We start from the raw sequence: 23,421 nt of genomic DNA on the forward strand, positions 1-23,421 counted from the left end.
GAGAGAGAGCAAACCAGAGTACTGGCACAGTTATTAAATCAGTGTGTCAGTGGCACAGTACAGGCTGCGAGTGTGTGTCAAATATTTTGGTGAACTACATTTGTTTGGGCTGGTTATATATTTGAAATAAAGAGAAAATGTTGACTTTAGCGATGACAAGGCTTCATTTAAACTGCAAAAGATGCCGTCTGACAACGAGGGGAAAACGCCTCACAGCAGCTGTTTTCCATCCTATTAGATGGCATTTCTTTAAATGATCAGTCCAGGAGATGCTGCTGATGAACAACAGTATTAGTTCAAAGAGGATAAAAGCAGGTAAAATAGATTAAAACTATCGTTTCAAAGCTGTCCAAATGTGACTGTTTACACGCCTCAGCTACCGACCGGAAGTTCTTCGCATTCTCCTTGCGCATACACGCAAAGCATCATGGGTAATTTTGCGTTCCAAGAAAAAGGTCTATAGAACGCGCTTTTCTAACGGCCGAGTAGTATGTTTAAATTCAAATGCAGTACCTATTGAGTAGTAGGCAGTTTCGGACGCAGCCATTGTGTTTTCATGAATTTTCTTTGAATTTTTTTAGCTACTCTGTCAAGAGGACATCATGGGCTTTCTAGTGATATGTCATTTGATTGGCTGGCATGCTAGGAACCAATTCTTACACTGCATCCAAAATGGCAGACAAACAAAAAAGCATATTTTATGGCAAGAGAGGCATGTGAAACTATTATTATTACATATATATATTTGTTTATTAAAGTGTCAGTAACAATATTTACCTATTTCAAATTTGAAATCATATTTTAAAATCATGTCTACACACACACACACATTTTATTCTCCTGAGACCCCGCCCATTGACTTGTGTCCTTTCAAAGCTAACAGCTTTCAATAGTTTAAAAGCTAATAGCTTTCAAAGCTGTTGAACTTTGTTTGTGTTTCAAAATATCATCCTTTCATAAATGTCCACTATAGTGGACACCAGGACCATCTTAATGTAATTAATGACTGCATGTTGTAGGACAGGGGTGGCCAATCCTGTTCCTGGAGAGCCACCTTCCTACAGATTTCAGTCGCTACCCATATCAAACACACCTGAACCAATTAATTAGGACCTGAACACCACGTGATAATTACAGGCAGGTGTGTTTAATATAGGCTGCAACTGAAATCTGCAGGAAGGTGGCTCTCCAGGAACAGGACTGGCCACCCCTGTTGTAGGAGAACTGAAGCAGAGAGGATTCTTTATAACAGGGGTCACCAACCCTGTTCCTGGAGAGCTACCTTCCTGAAGATTTTAGTTGCAACCCTGACCAAACACATGTTTGTAATTATCAAGTGCTGCTTTAGGTACTATTAATTGGTTCAGGTGTGTTTGATCAGGGTTGTGACTGAATTCTGCAGGAAGGTAGCTCCCCAGGAACAGGGTTGGTGACCCCTGGTAAAGTCTAGATCGGATATGCGGCCAGCCGGAAGTGCGATATGCACATTAATAAAGCAGCATTTTTTTATGACACTGTATAACAATAATTAATATTTTTACAGTACTGTGATGGTCTGGTTTAGGGTTGGGGTAGGCGTTAAAAAATACATTTCATTGGGGAATTTAATAGATAACATAACTAATACTCGGTACAACTACAGTTTTTATATTACTGTGAGGGTTGGGTTTAGGGTTGGGGTGAGGGTAGACGTTAATAAAATACAACAAATAAGAAATTTAATAAATAATAGAAATAATTTGCATTAACTTACGGCTGCAAACGTATACGCTCTAGCAACAACCGTGACCCCTGCTCTATAAGATAGTTGAGGGAGACTCTGATTTAGAGTCTGAAAATCAGACAATTAGATACAATTAGAGAATAACAATCGGTTTTAAAATCGCTTTTATGTTAAATTTGTGTTAAATTATGTTTATTTTATTTTTATTTTTTTTGAGTTCGGCTCTCTTTCAGACTAAAGCGTTTCAGGAATTTCAATGCAAAAGAAAAAAAATGGCTTTTGTTTTGTTTTTGTTACATTAATATTAGATTAATATCCCTTTACAGCCATATCCTGTACAGTTTTGTTGTCTGAGTGGCGGTCGTTTCGAACTAAAATGGTCCTGTGGTCCACTACAGTGGACATGCTGTAAAATTAAAAATAAAAACTAAATGTTAAAAATAAAAACTAAATGTAAAAACTCTAAATTTATTTATTTTTTTAACCCAAAATATGTAGGAAATCACAGAAAAAAAAGGAAATAAAAAAAAAATTATTTGCGTCTCAGGAGGATATATACATATTTCTAAAAGAAGAATGAAAATGTTTTTTAAAGAGAGAGAGAAGTGTCAAAGATAGCAGAAGGTTCATGATTGTGTCTGCTAAGTGTCACGTTTAAGTTGCTGTCAGGACACACACACACCAATGAAGAACAGGTAATGTGCAGTGCATCAGAGCTCATGCACACAGCAGCAGTGATGGACAGATGGTCTAAACTTACACGCGTGGAGCCGCTGATGCTGATGGCCATCTCAGGTGACCGGGAGCGCAGATGCCGATGCTTCTCACCTGAGCAGCTCCGGTTTCACCGACGACACACCGTCATCATCACATATCGCGTTAAACTCCCACCACCGACATCCAGCAGAAGCGGTCAACCGCGTCCTGTTGCGTCCGCTCATAAACATCACATCACCGGGGCCATTTCTGCCTAAAAACGCGCGCAGGAACTCCTCCAATAACTTTTAATATCTCTCGACGGTTTATACTGGACCGCATTCATAAACGTCCTGCATAATGAACAGTTTTCCGAGCAGATATTCCAGATACACTCAATACGTCCTCAATTAGAGCCTGAAGTGCTTCCTCTCGGGATACCGCATATGATCCACAGCTGAAGGAAAACACCGGCTCCGGTTCACGGTAACTGATACGCTCATCAGTCCGTCCCGCCGCTGTGCTTCTGTGGGAGACCGAGGCTCAGTCTCCGGTGATCCGGTGGTCATGTGATGGACGTTTGTGTCCGCCTCACAACACACACACACACCGGTTTCGTTTTCGTGTCGAGCTTTTAGATGATATATAGATTTTGTATATAGCAACATCTCTAATTAATTAAAATCTCAATGTGTATACATGTTGTAGAGAAATATGATAACACACTGCAGCTTCCGATACAGACTGTGCCTTACTTAAAATATAAATAGGATAGTCTACATGGAAATATATGCAAATATGGCAATTTTGGCGTTACATGTTCAAATATATTAGCATATATACAGTTGAAGTTAGAATTGATAGCCCCCTGAATTATAAGCCCCCCTGTTTAGAGAGTGTTATACAGACTTGTTAAACAATGGAATAGCTTTAGGTACTGCATGGGACTGTTTATATAGTTCTCATTTTTGCTTTTGTTAGCATATATATATATATACATATACACATATATATATATATACATATACATATATATATATATATATATACATACATACATATACATATATATACATATACATATATAAACATATATATATATATATATATATATATATATATATATATATATATATATATATATATATATATATATATATGAAAAGTGTTTTTTAACTAAACATAGATTTTTATTTGGTTTGCACATGTACTTCCTGAGTTACTTCAAGGAATAAATAGCAATATTTCAAGAATAATTAATTAAATGAATAAAAACTACAATATTACATTTACCAAAAACAAAAATATAACATTACACTTAATTCATTATTTTTTTGTGTGCCACCCCAAGATTTGGTGCGGCCTCTTCTGGCCACCCCTAAGAAAGTTTTCTGGGGGCGCCACTGATCTAATGTTGTCTCTACTTGTTTACAGTTCTTTCAATGCCTGCTTGTACTCTCCAGGGGCGGACTGGGACTAAAAATCAGCCCTGGCACTGTAGCCACACCAGTCCACTTTACCACACCGACACAGCCCTATCCACGGACACGCACATTCACTACTTATATTGGTGTACAGACGGTGAAATAATATAAGCTGTACCATATGTAATAGATATTTAAACATCCGCAGATTTTTACCAAAATTCTCAGCAGAAATAGCAAAAAATGTCGGCAGATTCTGTCTAGCCCTACTCATATTTGAGCCTGAACTGGGCCAGATATGTTGGTGTGTCACGACTGCAATAAAACTGATAAACTCATCATTGCGCTTCAGATGCGCTATGGATGTGCTTTTTCTCGAAGCGACCCGATTGGTGGAATTGTTTTTTCTTTATTTGAAAATAATGAAACATGTATTTTAAATGTGCCCCTGCTGTAAAATCCAACCTAAACCAGCCTAGGCTAAATCCAGCTAAAACCAGCTTGACCAGCCTGGTTTAAGCTGGATATAGCTGGTTTTGGCTGGACTCCCAGCTTGGCTAGGCTGGTCAAGCTGGTCATCTCCCAGCCTGACCAGCTAAGACCAGGCTGGAAATAGCTGAAAACCAGCCTGGAAGTGGCCAAAACCCCCCTAAAACCAGCCTGGTTGACCAGCTAAAACCAGCCAACCAGCCTAGGCTGGTTTAGGCTGGATATTTCAGCAGGGGCATGGGTCAAGATAGGCCAAACTTACATGGCCCACATATCAATTATTATCATCTGGGCTCAATACTACATTTTACATCTGGCCCAAGTATTGTGTGCCGTCTTAAAGACGGTGTCACCTCTGCCAAACCAGAGCCATGTTTGGTCCACATGCTGTATGCCAGTGCAGTGACGGATGAATGCCAAATCTGGACCAGCATAGGCCTTTTTCACAGACGGTCGAGCACACATCTGGTAGAGCGATAGTTGTGTATCCATACTTCTGGCCGGAGCGATGGTGTCAGATAAGTTATAGTTTTCACTCCCTCTTTGAAAACTTTGCCAACATTCACCATTTACAGCGGATGTTTATTGTCTTGTGGACCGACATCTATCGCTCCACACTCTAAATTTAATAAAGGATATACCTTTTTCCACAAAAATTGCATTTTTAATTACAAAGCTGGGTGACGATCCATACGTTAGCATAGTTTAAGATAGGTTATTTACATTTGTGCGAAATGTACCTTCATCATAGCATATGCTCTTAGTTTTAAACCGTTAAGAGATTTAAGAGAGCTAATGTATACAATAATAAATGTTTAAATACATGTATATGTAAATAATAAAAATGCGATGTAATAAATAATTGATGAGAGGGAACCTGGACCTTTACTATTTCTGTACGTACATGGATGAATATCTTAAGGGAGGGCAACAAGCTTTATTTGACTCATGCACTGTGTTAACTATGTTAATACTGCTGAATTAAGTCAGTCTGGAATTGTTTGTATATTTTTTTTATTCAATGTAATATTATCAAGATTCGTATCCATACATAATAAACATTTGTTGACATCCATACGCGAGTATATACCTCTATTTATATGTAGCTGGGCGTGTACTTGTGGATTCCAGTTGGAAATTGCGCCCCCTTGTGAATACAGTAAATGGTCGCCTACTTCGATTGCAGGCACATTATTATCAAGACATTCTTCAAAATATATGTTTTATTATTAGCTTCGGCGAATAATGTGCAATGAAAATAATCTGAAAGTGGGTAACTAGCAGAAACATTTTTAAAACAGGTTGTTCGAATTTAAATAAAAAATAAAACAGAGGCCTATAATGAAATTAGCACAAGTTTAAATGTTTATTTAAAAAAAAAGAAAAGAAAACGGACATGAAGCAAGCGCAGTGATTGGCTAGTTCTAGTCATGTGCTGTTTTGGCGCGCGCGGGATGAAAATAATGACAGTGTAAACAATTTTTTGCTATAACATACACAGACATGTTCTTTGTCGTTTTCCTCATCTAGATTAGCAAAATACCGCTGAACAACAATGTAAATTATATAAAATATTTACCGTTATGTAAAATGCTTTATTGCCCATAAGCTAATGTCGAAGCCTGCCGTTGGTCATCGCTACAAAGGTAGACTTGACGTAAAGAAGCCAAGGTAACGTTAGGTGAATTATTACAAAATCTCCTACAAGTGGCTTTATGTTGTTACTTTTAAGAAGTGTATTGAAAGTTCTGTAGCAACTGTAGGGGTTCAGGACAGCGGAGTAAAACAATTATAAGAAATTATGTGACGTCATCGGGCAACCTGATACGGTAAAGTCTTAAGTTTTTCCATAAACTATTTTAAACTTCGACTTTACCGCTAACAATAAATCATGCTATAGTTTGGTATTTAACAAACCACCTCGACTCTTCGTTTGATAGCGTATATCATAATAAAAAGTAATTCATGAAGTATTTTACTGTTGTTCTAAAATAGCATTTTACAGGAATTAAATACTTTAATGGAAAACAATTGTGTAAATATGAAGTGTTCAATGTTGTTAGTTTTGCAATTATCTTCCACAATAAATACATAATATAAATAAACATTAACTCAGATAAACGGCAGCATCAGAAAGAGCATTACATGTTACATGCACAAATACATGCAGATGTATTTTAATATAAATTAAATATAAAACTAACTGTATTTCAAAACATTACGCAGAGTAAAACTGGGAAAACACACCACAATGATTGCTCTTACGATGCATCACCAGAAGATGGCGCTATTGCATTTGCATGGTTTGTATACAACAGATCAAATCTTCAAACAGTGAAAACAATGCACACAGTTAACAAATACACGAGAAATAAAGTCAGGCCCGGTAGCCAGTCTGATGAAAGGGCTGGTATTTATTTTCTCAAAATATAAAAAATAATAACAATAAAGTAAATGGACATTTTTGCAGTTTTTCACTTCATTTTCTATTCAATTATAAGATTTAATTCTGCATTTTAGTGACATTTTTTGCACTACTTTTAACTGGAATAATTTGTCGGGTGGTCATCATAACCATTTTGATGAACCAAAAACATTTCCTAAAGATTTACAACAAAGATATATGAATAAATACTTTTTTAGAATACAAAAATTATCATATTACATCATTAGACAAAAATAGGAATCTGTAGCCGATTGTCAATTATTAGGCAAATATCAACTGGCCAGCACATTCAACTTTCCTCAGTCAGAATTTGGCCATTTGAATTATAAAAATTAAAACATAATAATAATAATGTAGAGCTCCACAATTTTTCAAGTCTCTCTTTTTAAAAAAAAATTAATATTCATAGATAACAGTAATAGCCAAATTAGTATTTAAATTGATTTTAATATGGACCGCTTTTGGTGCTTCACACTTTTTTATTGTTTTTTTTTTTTTTAGTTTCAGGATTAAAATGCAAGATTTAGAATACAAATTACTTGTGAAATGTTTTCCTTATTTAAGAACAATACAGCAGTGAAAGACTTATGTCAGATTCTTATGTTTTCTTGCACTGCTGGATGCTTGGACTCCAGCTGGAAAAATAATTGTTTGCATCGATCAAAACTGATTAGCTGAAGTCACACCGAAGGACAGCCAATGATTCCGCTTAGTCTTAAAGGGCACATAGTTGACCCCTATTTCATGATTTTATGTTATTATTATGGCTGTTCTGAGTGTGCCAGTTAAGGTCAGTTCATCACAGTTCAGATGTTTTGTTATAATGCAGGGCTCGAAATTGCGACCATTTTGGTCGCATATGCGCCCGAAAATTAATCTATGCGACCTCATAATATATTTGGGCGCATTAGTGCGACTGCAGATAATGGTTGTAGTGCGACCTGTTTTGATTTTTTTGTAAAAACGTGCTGAATCGCTCTTCTCTGCCGCTATATTGGTTCATATTAGCTGTCATTCACTCAAGGTATTCCGCTGTCAGATGACAGGGAAGGAGCTTTTATGACCACGGGAAATGCAAACGGCTGAAGAGTAAAAACTTAAAGCACACAGGTTTGCAAACCCCACCTAAAATTGAGGTGCAGATGAGAGCGATCATGACACGTCACGTGGTGAATAATAGGCTCGTTTGACATGGCCAAAATCTGCGCAGAATCGATCACCGGTGATCACCGCAAGATGCATGCCGGTTAGAAATGTGTCCGCCTTGCCTTCGCCTCGCTCTGATGTCACGCTGACGTGCGCCAAAAAACTCTCGCGATCGCGAGGCGGGTACCTCGGATAGAGCAGTCGGCCGCAGTTGCTCTCAAAAGACTGCGTTACCAAAAGCATGATGGGAAACGACTGGCTGACGACACAACTTAATGCTGATTGGATGAGACTGACACATTACACTTTATTATCTTGTTTTACTAAGGTTTATACCTGGATTTGTTGAATACCTTTTTTGTATTTTCGTTGATAATTAAAAAAAAGTCATAAAGAGCATTACATATGGTTATTTATTTAGATTTACACGCAAACAAAAACAAAACACATCTTTGTAAAACATAACGTGACCTATCCAATATAAAATGTTATTAATAAATCATTAGGATGTGTGGGTGCTGTATTCTATTTCTCTCTCAGTCTTAAGTCTTGTTTGTTGTCGTTTTCACTTTTTGTATGTTTGTGTGAATTTTGTATTGTAATTTTTATGCAGCATTATTCCATTAAAGTCAATCCAATATATACATATATTCAGACATACTAAGGTAATCAGACTGTTTTGTCATTATGCCTCATCTTTGTGTGATTTCATATGAGAAGTGAAAAGGGTGTAGTAAACAAGACACACACACACACACACACACACACACATATATATATATATATATATATATATATATATATATATATATATATATATATATATATATATATATATATATGTATATGTATGTGGAGTCAAAAGTCATGTTTAATAGACCAAGAACATTTCCACAGTTTTTCCTACAGTCTAATAGTTTTTATTCTGGAGAAAGTCTTGGGCTGTTTATTTTAGTCTGGCTGGAGTAAAAGCAGTTTATATAGACCTAATAAGCTTGTCAATAAAATTAACTCCCTAAGAGTTTATTTGTCAAACAAACATTTGTCATGACCCGTCACTCAAAAGCATCTTGCTATGGCTACTTCATTTATAATGTAGCCAAATTAGGTTTCTTGAAAGCTTTCTTGCTGTATAAGCTGTTTATTTTTTTTATTCTTTTAACGTTTGTTGTATATACAGAATTATATTTTTAATACACCCTTTTAGTTAATGAGCTGTTCATCTTCTGTAATTCTGACCATCTCTGTAAAAACAGTGATATTTCTATTGCATCCACTTTTATGTTATAAAATAGCATATTTAAATTTTATAGTTCTGGTATCACAACAACTATAAACACAACCCAATACTGAATAAACATGTTCAAAAATGCAATAATATTTACTATAAATCACCATAGTATTTTTTCATGAGGTCATTCGTCTGCGATAAAAAACGCGAACGAGATCTCCGCCACTGGTGACGTTTCCAGGTGGCTAAACAGCGAGATTCGGCAGGTGTCCGACTTCTGATGTAATTTTTGAGCCCTCCTCTTACTGCGCACGCCTGCTCTCGTTTACAATGCAGTCAAGGCGAGGCGCACCTCAAACGAGCCTAGTGATCCGCCAGCTGAGATCAATCGAGTACGCGCTTCTTGGAGAAGGCGCCCGAATCTCCATGCGTCGCATTCACTTCGTGTTCAGCACAAATGTCCGCTAAAAGTCAAATCTAATACTGTACATATCATCGCCAAAGAAGCTCGCCTTTACTAAGTTTACACTGAAACTGCGGCTCATAACAAACAAAAAAAATCTTGCGCTGCCTGCTCATAAATTGGGTCGGCTGACTCGCCAGCTTTTCCACAAACACAGAAAAATGAAGATCATCTCAGACTGAACCTTTAAATTGACACAAACTGAAACCAAAACTTTTAAAGAGTGATAGAAGTGAGACTTTACTTTCTTTCTTTAGTCTATTCTTTTATGAGGTGTATATTATTTTTTTTATTTATTTACTGATGACTGCTTTGCAGCTTTCATCATTGAATTGAATGATTTATTATAATCTTTTGTTTGTTTTGTAGCAGAAATATTATTTATTAAATTGACATGCATATAAAAACAGCAGTACAAAATAAATATTTCTTACTGCAATGCTTCATTTTTGTTTGATGCAAACTATACAATTATTTTTCATAAAGTAACAGACTTTTTATAGCAGATAACCTACATTCATGCACATTCAAGGCAGTATCATAATGAGAAATGGAATTCATTTTTACTATTATTGTCATTTTCATCATCATTAATATTCTATGGCCTATTTATTAGACATTCATTTTGGAATTATTGCACACAAATATCAATGTCTTCGCAGCTTTAGTTAGATAGTTGTTTCTGGTTTTTGTCAGTCCTATTGATGTTGTTTTAAAATACAATAAATCCCTTAAAAAGCAATTTGCAGCGGTGCTCATTCATTTTTGGTGGGTGCTCCTAAATTTTTTCTGGTGCTCCTAAATTTATTTTGGTGCTCCTAAATATTTGAAGTTGGGAGCACCGGTGCTACCAAGTAAAAATGTTAATTTCAAGCCCTGTAATGTGTTAAAAAATGTCATGTTGTGCGTGTGTACACAGCTCGCTGTTTTAGGGGTGTGTTGCTTCACATGAAAATAAGTTTCGGCTTCCCGCCCAACGTAACAAGGGGGCGGAGCCAAGAGCTCCCACGCTCTGTGTTTGCAGCAGACAGGCAGCCAGAGAAAAGCTAAGCTACATAAGACAGGGTTCTTGCACCATTTTAAAAGTAAAATTTAATGCTTTTAAAGACCTTTTTAACACCTCAATAAATATTCAATTCAGCTTTATTTGTATAGCGATTTTACAATGTAAATTGTGTCAAAGCAGCTTCGCATAAATGGTCATAGTAACTGGAACAGTGTAGTTCAGTTTTTAGTGTTTAAGTTCAGTTCAGTTCAGTTTAGCTCAGTTCAGTGTGATTTAATCATTACTGAGAGTTCAAACACTGAAGAGCAAATTCATCGATGCGTAGCAAATATAATTTAAGACCCAAAAATTGTATAATTTATTTGGAATAGGCTACTCATTTTAATGTTCTCGTTAGATTTAAATAAATTGTGCCTCGTCACAGTATGGATAACCCACAGTACCTGTCTTTTGGGTGTCTGGTGGTGAAATGAAACTGTTATTGCTGACTGTGAGGGGGCATCTGAGCTAGAGCTGTAATCAGGATATAAAAGTTAGGCCCGATAGAGCCCGGACCCGACAAGTACATTTTGATTGACAGCTTTTTAAAAGCCCGAACCCGTTTACAGCCCGACATTATCCAAATGTGCACATGCACACAGCTCTTTTGTCTTTTTTCATGAATGAGTTGTTTATAAGGGTTAACATTACTTATTCATAAGATAGGCTATAGGCCTAACATTAGTAACTAATAACGTTGTTAGGTCGAGCTGCAAACAATGCAGGGATTAACCTGGACCTGCTATGACTAGCTGCTGCAACGTCCCACTGCTGCTTTCCTCCTTTCATGTGCGACTTGACGACTTCGGGCCCCATGGTCCCTAACGAAAAGGTCTTTTTGGCAGAACTTACACATTGCCTCTTTGCCACGTCATTAAATGTACAATTTCCCATCTTTGCATTTTGACACATCAACAACCGCATACTGTACTCTGTAGCTGACCTACCGTCATAAGCTAATAAATCACGGAGACGGTAATTTCTCTCCTGTTTTACAAGTGCAAAATTAATCGACTATTAGATGTTTTACTGTGGACCACTGTGCTTGCCTATCGTCATTAAGCACACTGGCTGAAAATGTAATACCTACAGCCACTTTACGGTAAAATTTAAGACTTTTTAAGGACCATGGGAACCCTGATAAGAGGATCAGCATTCAGTCGTACTTGTACGGCTCGGACATAGACCAAGCAGAGAGTGCACAATCATTTGTGTCTTTGTATAGTTTTACAGCCAACTGTGAGCTAGTTTCAAGTGCCGAGCTTGTACACCGAGACTAATAACCACGCACACTGAAATAACTTTGACTGAGGCACCGGATGCGCTGCTGGAAGCCGCGACATGGCACACCAGACAGTCTCAGTGGCGCAGCAGAAACATGAAGTGTCCCGAATCGTCGCGCCAATTCCACAACTCCAAAGACAGGCCTCCACCAGGGCAAACACAAAGGCGCCCCAAGTCGGAGGCCTTCCGCGCCGCCACGCAAAGAGGCGCTTCTGATGTTCGACCTGCAGGCATGTTTGTTATTTATTTCCAATGGAGAGACACGCACACGAGGCAACGCGCTTGCACTTTTCCAGCTGCACCTAGTTAGATCACACGAAGCTTTTGTGATGCGACCGGCTGAAGTTTAAGGTAGACGCAATGAAAAGTGCACACGTTTGCAAACCTACCAAAAGGTACAAACAATAATTCAGATTAAAGCGATAATGTGGAGAAAATTGATCTTGTGTTGAGCCCAATGAGCCTTACATCTAAAAATAGAGCACGGGTGTTCCTTAATGCTGCGTTCACACCAGACGCGGAACGCGAGTCAAGTGCGAGCGATTTACATATTAAGTCAATGCAAACGTGCGAATAGACATCCTGCGGCACGATACACGCGAATGCCGCGGTGCGAATAGCGCACGAATCTCTTGAGTTCGAAAATCTGAACTTCAGCGGACATTCGCGCCGCGTTAACCAATCAGAAGCTTGCTCTTGTGGGGACGTGATTGTGACGTAGAACCTGTTGATGGTGTCCCGGGGGAAAATCCTCCAGCCGACACCGACAACAAGTCATCAAACTGGGTTTGGCTCAGCCAGAAGCACCGCTGAAAGCCTCCGTGATCTAGGTTCAGTTTCTGGGGGAGTTTATGAGCTCACAAAGCTGGATGCACCTCATAAAGCATGTAGTGGACTCAGACACGGTCCTAAACATATCGACGCTGTTTTTCAGCCTTCATAAAGCACATAAACACTGATATTTTCTTCATAAAATCCATGTTAGCCATTTAGCAACGAAGCTACAGTCACCGGGAAGACAGAAGTCCTGCCCATCACACGAATCCACGTCTGTTCTGAAGTAAATTTGACACGCGAATGAAGCGGATTTGACGCGTGAATGCAGAGTGTAAACTCAAATGTTCACGAGGCAATTTACGCGCGAATAGCGTGATTTATCCGCACGTTCTGCGTCTAGTGTGAACATAGCATTAGTGATATCGCTTTGACTCACACGCTGAAAATGTCGGGTGTAAACGGTGGTGACGTGCCTGACAATCAATATTGGTGGGCGGGGGGACCACACTCCTACGTCAAGTTGTGGTCGCTTTGAAAACCGCTGCAATTGGTCCACCGTTTTTATGTTGTTAAATTTGAAAAAAAAGGACTGGGTGTGTTTATATCAGCCCAATATGACGGTCTATACACTATACCTACACACATGTCTGTCCAAATAGCTTGAAAAGTAGATTTTTCACCATAGGTGCCCTTTAAAGCCCTTTTCGATCGGTTGTTTTCACAATTTATGACATCATAGCACTCAAAATAGGACTAATGAGCTCAGTGAGGGCTGGGTCCTGCAATACAAAAACCAACAAATAACAATGCACAACTCACGCTAGCAGACTCACCACTTCATAAGAAAGCATTGGCAACATATTGCCAATATACTTAAGATTGGTTTCTGGACAGGTGAGAGAGACACACACACACACGCACGCACGCACGCACGCACGCACGCACGCACGCACGCACGCACGCACACACGCACGCACACACACACACACACACAGGGGATTCTAGAATTAAGGATAACAAGAAAAGCCTTTTCATTTTCAAAAGCAAAACAAATTATAGACCCTTTTAAATAATAATTATAACAATTTCTAAAAAGTTATAAAACGTTTGTATTTAGGGAGATTTTAAGTAATGTAAAATAAAAAATAGCATTATTTTTTAGAATCTCTTCCTCAACTTTCTTCTTTTTTTGTGTGCATATAACTCTAAACCAATGGTTCTCAAAGTGGGGGTCGGGACCCCCCGAGGGGTTGCGGGACAATGAAGAGGGTTCGCCTGTTGATTTCTAAAAATCGATTTATTTTTATTAAACCATAAGTATTACCATATTTTATCCATAACCTACTGAAGAGAAAAAAAATAGTCATTTATACCATATATAGTTACTATAGTAGCTTATAGTTACTACTTCTATTGGATTGCAACCCCTGGGGTATTAAAGTTATATTAAAATTATTAAAATTATATTAAAATTTTTATTAAAATAATAATTATTATTTAAATTATATTAAAGACACAGCAATAGAGTCAGATGCAGCAGATTTCATAACACCCTGTTAAACTTTGTGGCCCATTTACAGCTCTCATACATTAAAAAAATTAAAAGAAGAATAGACTTGGGTCCATTGGTGTGTGTGCGCCATCGCATGCAAGGTTTCTGTATTTATGACCACCTCAGAGGATATTGGGGGTCGCGACTCACTGGCATTGTCATTTTGGGGGTCGCGGCCTGAAAAGTTTGGGAACCCCTGCTCTAAACTGCAAAAAACTTTGGCATGAACCGGAAATGTTTACTTTGACACTGGGTTGTATTCTGTAGCTTCATGTGTCATGTTTTGTAAGAGCTGGTTATAATTACATTTGAAGGAAAACTAATGTAAAATGCTTAAAATATACTCGCAATTTTGAAATGAGTCTCTCACACACACACACACACACACACGCACACACACACACACACACACACACACACACACACACACACACAAACACACACACTCATATGTCCTTCCCGACACCCTCTTGTTGTACTAGTTGCCATGACATCATCAGTAACCTAGGAAACAGTGCAACAAGCAGGACCCAGGAAATGAGGTAATGCCTTAGGAATGTTGGGAGATCAGTGTTTCCCCCACAGCAAACAGAGCAGCTCTGTCCACAGCCAAACCGAGCCGATGACCCGACACGAGGTCAACAGCTCTTACAAAACATGACACACGAAGCTACAGAACACAACCCAGTGTCAACGTAAACATGTCATCACCCTATCAAACCATTTCTGAGATTAAAACGGGGACATAAATAAGTCTGTACAGTACATAGAGTATGACCACACTATACTAAAACGCTGGCAATGAGAACTTGAAGGCCTCAATTAACCTTATATTTTGACTGCACAATCTAGAGTCTCAGCATTGATGTCACAATAGTCACATCGCAGCAGGACGGCAAGCATTTCCAGTTTACTCAAATCTTTTAGACACAAGACATTATTGGGCCCTATCATACACACGGTGCAATAAGGCGCAAGACTTTTATGTAGGGTTGGGGATCGTTTGAGGTTATTTAGATACCGGTGCTAAATCAATACTTTTGGGCCGTACTCACACTATGTACAGTTCCCTCAAACCAGGCTAAAGCACGCTTGTCCCCTCTCTCGTCTCCCCCGACGGCCTGCACTCACATTACAATCAGGCCAGGGCACGCTTACGTCATCGATGCTGCGCTGTTCAGTAAGCGCTCTCGCTCAGCACAGTGGAGATTTCTCTAGTTATATCGCTTTAGTCCTTAGGGATGTGGCGACACTCAGTCAGATATTTCCCCGAACAGATCCGCCACTTTTGACGGTCATAAACAATCATAAAGCCTTCGTGCTGTAGGAATTAGGTGGTCTGCTGAAGGTGCAGCTGTCGTGCAGTGAGGGGTTTGCGTCTTTAATAAACGACGGCAGTTTGCGTTCACTGAACAGTAAGAATAATTAATAAATCCATATGAAACAGTCCCTTAAAAGTCACGTCTCGCTTTCAGTTTCAGGCTTTGGCGCGTTTTGCACTCACACACAAGCATACCGCGCCAAAGCCCAAGTGAACCGCACACCTCTTCCAACCGGGCCAGGGCCGGCCAAGTGAACCGTGCCTGAGCCCGATTCAGCACACTCACACTTCTCAAATGATCCGGGAAACGGGCCTTAGCATTGTACGGACAGGGCTGGCGCATCTTTAGAGGCGACCTAGGCAGCCGCTTAGGGCGGCAGTATAGAGAGGGCGGTGTCCGCGACACCTCCCGCGTCCTCAGTTATGTCCGCGACACCTCCCTCACCACACGTCCTCAGATATATTCGCGCATAGACGACAGAATAGACAGGGCAGCGTCAGCGACACCTCCATCAGCACCTGCGTGTCCTCAGTTATATCCACGCATAGGGCGGCAGAATAGAGAGCGCTGTGTCCGCGACACCTCCCTCCCTCCCTCAGCACTGCGCATCCCCAGTTATATCAGAGTGCGCCGGAAAAGAGGTCCGCGACACCTCACTTCATTTTCATAACCGGTCACTTTCGTTTTCACATTGGGGTTGAGGGCGGCATGATCGTCCTCTGCCTAGAGCGGCAGTTCAGCTTGCTCCGGCCCTGGGTACGGATAGCATAGTGTGAGTAGGCCCTTAAAGCGGTACCGGCCTGAACCGATACTTTTGAGCCACAAAATTATGGTGGACGACTCTGGAAAAATCTTTTATTTGACAAAATCTTTTAAAATATAATTTTAATAGAGCAATATAAATCAAGTTTAAAGTAAACATCACTCTTTGCATTGCATTAATATATTTCCCGTTATCATTTGTTGGTTAGCATGAGTTTAAGATCTGCATTATGAAATTACGTTAGCTTACTACTAACCTTTTAATGCAGCAGCACGAGTGGTCTCTAATGAACCTAAAAGAGCACATGTCACTCCGCTGCTCACCGGTTTGCACTGGCTGCCAGTTGCTGCTCGCATCAAATTCAAAGCTCTGATGTTTGCTTACAAAGTGACTTCTGGCTTTGCTCCTTCTTATCTGCTCTCACTTCTGCAGATGTATGTGCCCTCCAGAAACTTGCGTTCTGTGAATAAACGTTGCCTCGTGGTTCCATCCCAAAGAGGGAAGAAATCACTTTCCCGAACGCTCACGCTCACGCTCAATCTGCCCAGTTGGTGGAATGAACTCCCTCACGGCATCAGAACAGCAGAGTCACTCGCTGTCTTCAAGAAACGACTAAAATCTCAACTATTTAGTCTCCACTTTACTTCCTAATCTGCAATTGCCTCTCTGGATATACCACTAACTGTACTACAAAAAAAAAAAAAGACTTACATTACTAATGCCTTCCTTCATAGACTTTACACACCTGAAACTTGCCTACAGCACTTATTCATTGTTGCTCTTATAGTTGTGTAAATTGCTTCCTTGTCCTCATTTGTAAGTCGCTTTGGATAAAAGCATCTGCTAAATGACTAAATGTAAATGTAAACCTGTGAAATGGCTGTCATTAAAACGCTGAACTCCTTTCTTTCTAGGGTTGTGAATAAATAGTTATCAGTAACCTAATGATTTGCCTTAATCTGTTGTAAAACTGCTGAGGAATGAGAAAAATTAATAATATCACAGGAAAATGAAGCTAGAAGTTTGCAGTCAATTGTGAAGGACTAATCCACAGTGAAACACGTGGAGTTTTTAACATCCAGTTAAATTATTATACCCTAACAAAGCATTAAAGTGGACATAATTAGGTCACACATTGAAGTCTACATGTCATCATTTGACCAGTGCATTCATATGTGTGAACCAGTAATACAAAAGCTGTTTGGGAATGAAAACTTGACTATTGGGCACCTCGAAAGTGTTAAAACTTTATATTTTGTTATTAAACTGCTGAGGAATGAGATGCCATAATGACATTTTGCAGTCAGTTGTGATGAACTAATCAACAGGAATGTTTTTAACAACCAGTTTCCATTATTATACCCTAACAAACTACTAAAACAGAGACATAATCAAGTCACAGATTGAAGTCATACACATATGTGTGTAATCCAGTAATAAAAAGCTGTTTGGAAATGACAACTTGACTATTGAGCTCCTCGAAAAGTGTTAAAGTGCCTCATTTAACTCCATATTCTGTGGTAAAACTGCTGAGGAATGAGAAAAAAAACATTTAATTTTACACCAAAATGGATTATAGTTCAGTCAATTGTGAGGGAGTAATCCAAAGGGAAACCAATAGAGTTTTTAACATCCAGTTTCACTTATTATACTCTAATCAAGCATCACAATAGACAAAATTAAGTCACAAATTGAAGCCTACATATCATTATTTGACCAATGCATTCATATGTGTAATCTAGTAATAAAAAAAACTTAAATTAGCTTCATATTTGGTTGTTAAACCATTGAGGAATCAGAAAAGTATATATCATTTTACACCAAAATGTACAAAGTGTCGCAATGGACATGATTAAGTCACTATTTTAAGCCTACATAACATTATTTGACCAATGCATTCATGTGTGTGATCCAGCAATAAACAAAGCTGTTTGGAAATGAGACATTCAGTATTGAGCAACTCAATCAAGAGTTAAAATAGTGCTTCAAATAACTTCATATTTTGTTGTTAAACTGCTGAGGAATTAGAAAAATTACAAGTTTAGAGCAAAATGAAGTATAGTTTGCAGTTAATTGTGAGAAACTCATCCACAGTGAAACCAAGGGAGTTTTTAAGAACCAGTTTCAATTATTTTGCCCAAACAAAGCACAAATTGAAGTCTACATGTCATCACGTGATTCATTCATATGTGATCCAGTATTACAAAGGCTGTTTGGGCATGAAAACTTGACAATTGGGCGACTCAAAAGTGTTAAAACTTCATATTTTGTTATTAAACTGCTGAGGAATGAGATGCCATAATGACATTTTGCAGTCAGTTGTGATGAACTAATCAACAGGGGTGTTTTTAACAACCAGTTTCAATTATTATACCCTAACAAACTACTAAAACAGAGACATAATCAAGTCACAGATTGAAGTCATAGACATGCGTGTGTAATCCAGTCATAAAAAGCTGTTTGGAAATGAGAACTTGACTATTGAGCTCCTCGAAAACTGTTAAAGTGCCTCATTTAACTCCATGTTCTGTGGTAAAACTGCTGAGGAATGAGAAAAAAACATTTAAATTTACACCAAAATGGAGTATTGTTTAGTCAATTGTGAGGGAGTAATCCAAAGGGAAACCAAGAGAGTTTTTAACACCCAGTTTCACTTATTATACCCTAATCCAATGGTTCTCAAAGTAGGGGTCGGGACCCCCCAAGGGGTCAGGGGACAATGAAGGGGGGGGTCGCCTGGTGGTTTCCAAAAATCTATTTATTTTTATTAAACCATAGGAATTGCCATATTTTATCCATAACCTTCTGAAGAGAAAAAAATAGTCATACATACCATATAAAGTTACTATAGTAGCTTATAGTTACTACTTCTATTGGATTGCAACCCCTGGGGTAATTGCATTGTATTGTATTAAAGACACAGCAATAGCGTCAGATGCAGCAGATTCCATAACACCTGGTTAAACTTTGTGGCCCCTTTACAGCTCTCATACATAAAAAAAAAAAATTAAAAGAAGAATAGACATAGGTCCATTGGTGTGTGTGTGTGTGTGTGTGTGTGTGTGTGTGTGTGTGTGTGTGTGCCATTGCATGCAAGGTTTCTGTATTTATAACCACCTCAGAGGATATTGGGGGTCGCGAGTCACTGGCATTGTCATTTTGGGGGTCGCGGCCTGAAAAGTTTGGGAACCCCAGCCCTAATCAAGCATCACAATAGACAAAATTAAGTCACAAATTGAAGCCTACGTATCATTATTTGACCAATGCATTCATATGTGTAATCTAGTAATAAAAAAACTTAAATTAGCTTCATATTTTGTTGTTAAACCATTGAAAAATTAGAAAAGTGTATATCATTTTACACCAAAATGTACAAAGTGTCGCAATGGACATGATTAAGTCACTATTTTAAGCCTACATAACATTATTTGACCAATGCATTCATGTGTGTGATCCAGCAATAAACAAAGCTGTTGGGAAATGAGACATTCAGTATTGAGCAACTCAATCAAGAGGTAAAATAGTGCTTCAAATAACTTCATATTTTGTTGTTAAACTGCTGATGAATTAAAAAAATTACAATTTTAGACTAAAATGGAGTATAGTTTGCAGTTAATTGTGAGAAACTCATCCACAGTGAAACCAAGAGAGTTTTTAAGAACCAGTTTCAATTATTATGCCCTAACAAAGCACAAATTGAGGTCTACATGTCATCACGTGATTCATTCATATGTGATCCAGTAATACAAAGGCTGTTTGGGCATGAAAACTTGACTATTGGGCGACTCAAAAGTGTTAAAACTTCATATTTTGTTGTTAAACTGCTGAGGAATGAGATGCCATAATGACATTTTGCAGTCAGTTGTGATGAACTAATCAACAGGGGTGTTTTTAACAACCAGATTCAATTATTATACCCTAACAAACTACTAAAACAGAGACATAATCAAGTCACAGATTGAAGTCATGCTCATACATACACAAACATGTGTAATCCAGTCATAAAAAAGCGGTTTGGAAATAAGAACTTGACTATAGGGATCCTCAAAAGCTGTTGAAAGTACCTTAATTAGCTCTATATTTTCTTTTCAAACTGCTAAGAAAAACATTTCATACCAGAAGTCTGCAGTCCGCTGTGAGGGACAAATCCAATGGGAGATTTTAACATCCAATTTTAATGATTATAGTGCTAACTTTAGCCACTGTTAAATGACTTCTTCTTCTTCTTAAAGAGTTTTATGGTCGTTTTTAAACAAGCGATTGTTGCACTGCCGCCACCTGCTGGACTGGACAGAATAGGAAAAAACAAACTAAAAAGATCCAAACCTATAAATCCTATTTAAGGGACAGTTCACCTAAAAGTGAATATTTGGTCATTATTTACTCACCTCTTACTCGTCGCAATCCAGTTTGCCTTTGTTTATTCTGTTGAACATGAAAGATATTTTGAAGAAAGCTGAAAACCCGTCACCATTGACTTCCAAAGGAGGGGAAAAAAATATGGAAGTCAAGGTTTTCAGCCTGGCTTAAAATATCTTTACTGTTCAACAGATATAAAAACTCATACAGGTTTAAAACCACATGAGGGAGAGTAAATAGTGAGTACATTTTCTTTTTTTTGTGAACTATGCCTTTTAACAAATATATACTTATATATATATAGTTTTAAATGTTTAAGAACTGACCCAGTTGGGACTCCAACCAGCGACCTTCTTGCTCTAAAATTTCATTCATTTTCTTTTCGGCTTAGTCCCTTTATTAACCTGTGGTCGCCACAGCGGAATGAACCGCGAACTTATCCAGCATATGTTTTAGCAGCGGATGCCATTCCAGCTGCAACCCATCACTGGGAAACACCCATACATTGTCATTCACACACATACCTTACGGACAATTTTAACTTACCCAATTCACCGGTACCGCATGTCTTTGGACTTGCAAACTCCACACAGAAACGCAACTGACCCAGCTGAGGCTCAAACCAGCGACCTTCTTGCTGTGAGGCGAGAGCGCTACCCACTGGCCACCACGTCACCTTTTTAGGGACTCCAATATCTAAAATGGATTGGTCAGATAATGTGGAAAACCTCTGTTGTGGTTCGTCCAGGAACGGTTTTGGCACCAAACGATGCTTATTTAGCTTTATTTAGAGTTTGTTTCACATGAATTAACCCACAATGTGTACAAGACATCAGATACAAAGGAAAGTCGTCTGAGAGGTAGACCAGGTTCTTATATTTTGATGGAACTGCATTCGTCTTTCAGTTTTTCACAATAGGAATAGCAAACAGGATCAGTTTGGTCGTCATGCTGGCTATAAAAGTGTTCAAAATCCTACATTAAAGTAACAAACAAAACAGCACTAATCCATTAATGAAAGTGTTATTCACCCCCAAATTTGTACTTAGCCGTGTCCTTCCTGTAAGAATTGAGTTCAAAGCTATAATGAGAATATTAATGCAAGAGAAAATAAATACACTCTAAAAAACACAGGCTTAAAAACTACTCAAATTGGGTTGTTTTTAACCCCACTGCTGGGTAAATATGGCACAGAACACATCAGGGGTTAAATTAACCCAAGTAATTGGGTTATTATTTTTAACCCCATAAATGGTTTGTTTTTCCACCCAATAATTGGTCATTTTTTACCTAAATAATAGTTTAATTTGATCCAAAAATGCCTGCGAGAGATGACCCAGCAGTTGTGTTGTTTTGACTCGGCATCACTGAAGTACGGTGGGGGATGTGCAGCTTTGATTAGTAAGACATTTTTTAATTCAGAAAGGTCTGACTAAGAGCATAAATCTCATTTTAATCATCTGAACACGCACAGACTCTGCGTTTATGTTGCACTATTTTCATTGTGATTTTCATTATTTTCATTTCAAACTAATAAGTACATAATACGTGGTATACCAGTCAGGCCCTGCTGTGAGTTGATTTGACCCAAAGAGCTGGGTTGAAACTACCCAAGACTCTGAAAATAACCCCCTAAAATTACCCAAAAGCCTCAAATAGAAAAAATAACCCCATATTTTTTAGAGTGTATGATTCAAGTTCAGTTGATCTTCATTTCTCGAGCGCTTTTACAATGTAGATTGTGTCAAAGCAGCTTAACATAGAAGTTCTAGTAAATTGAAACTGTGTCGGTCCAGTTTTTAGAGTTGAAGTTCTGTATATAACACTAATGCTTCTTCTGAAGAGCCATGATTGCTTTATATGATTAGGCTAACAGATTTATTGTACGTTTGTCTTTTATTCACTTTAAATACACTGAAGCCTTAAACCAGTGTCAGTGGTTTGAAATTGAGAAGTTTGCATCACCTGAAAGCTGCATATTTAGTCTTTACGATGATGTATGGTTTATTAATAGGACAATATTTGGCTGATATACGATATATTAATCTGAAGGTTCGAAATTAGGATCTAAATAATGAGAAAATCCCCTTTAGAGTTAGTCAAATCAAGCTTTTAGCAATGCATATTACTAATCTAAAATTGAGTTTTGCTATATTTACAGTAGGAAATGTACAAAATGTCTTCATGGAAGATCTTTACTTAATATTGTAATGATTTTTTTTTTTGCATAAAATAAACACTGACAACGTATTTTTGGCAGGAATTTAAACATGTAACGCAAGGTTTGTAGCTCGGGGTCACCTATGATTACTGATCATGTTCATTTAAGGGTGAAATAACACTTTATGCCACAAAGAAACAATCTAATGTAGGGAATGTGCTTGCATATACTGAAGGCTGAAAGTTACTGCATTTAGAACATACAAAACCATGCCCCAATATATTTATACGATGCAATTTTTTAGAATAATTGCGGTTATTGTTGGGTTTACTTTAATTTGATGGTCCCTTTAACACATTCTGCTGACTATTATCATCTATGCACACTGTAAAAAATAAATCCGTAAAATTTACGGTAAAAAAACGGCAGCTTTGGTTGCCAGTACTTTACCGTTAAAAACACGGTACAAACTGTAAAAGTAATTTTTCATTTTTACAGTAAACTACCGTATTTTATTAATTTATAGAGGTAATTTGTCTG

General features: G+C 38.1%; 1 protein-coding gene across 2 annotated transcripts in view; it reads right to left on the reverse strand.

Annotated features, from left to right (window-relative positions):
- Window positions 1–20,558, reverse strand: part of pkn1b (protein kinase N1b) — a 134,000-nt gene extending 113,442 nt beyond the window's left edge. The window contains 1 exon segment of one of the 2 annotated variants that reach the window (NM_001089460.1): window positions 20,478–20,558. Coding sequence is in view for 1 of the 2 variants with exons in the window: in XM_073934363.1 (XP_073790464.1) it covers window positions 2,484–2,513 (30 nt within the window). In the remaining variant the exon portion in view is untranslated. 2 annotated transcript variants of the gene reach the window in all.
- Between the last annotated feature and the right edge of the window lie 2,863 nt (window positions 20,559–23,421).

The sequence above is a fragment of the Danio rerio genome, chromosome 3, assembly GCF_049306965.1.
Source record: "Danio rerio strain Tuebingen ecotype United States chromosome 3, GRCz12tu, whole genome shotgun sequence".
NCBI classification, from domain to species: Eukaryota; Metazoa; Chordata; class Actinopteri; order Cypriniformes; family Danionidae; genus Danio; species Danio rerio.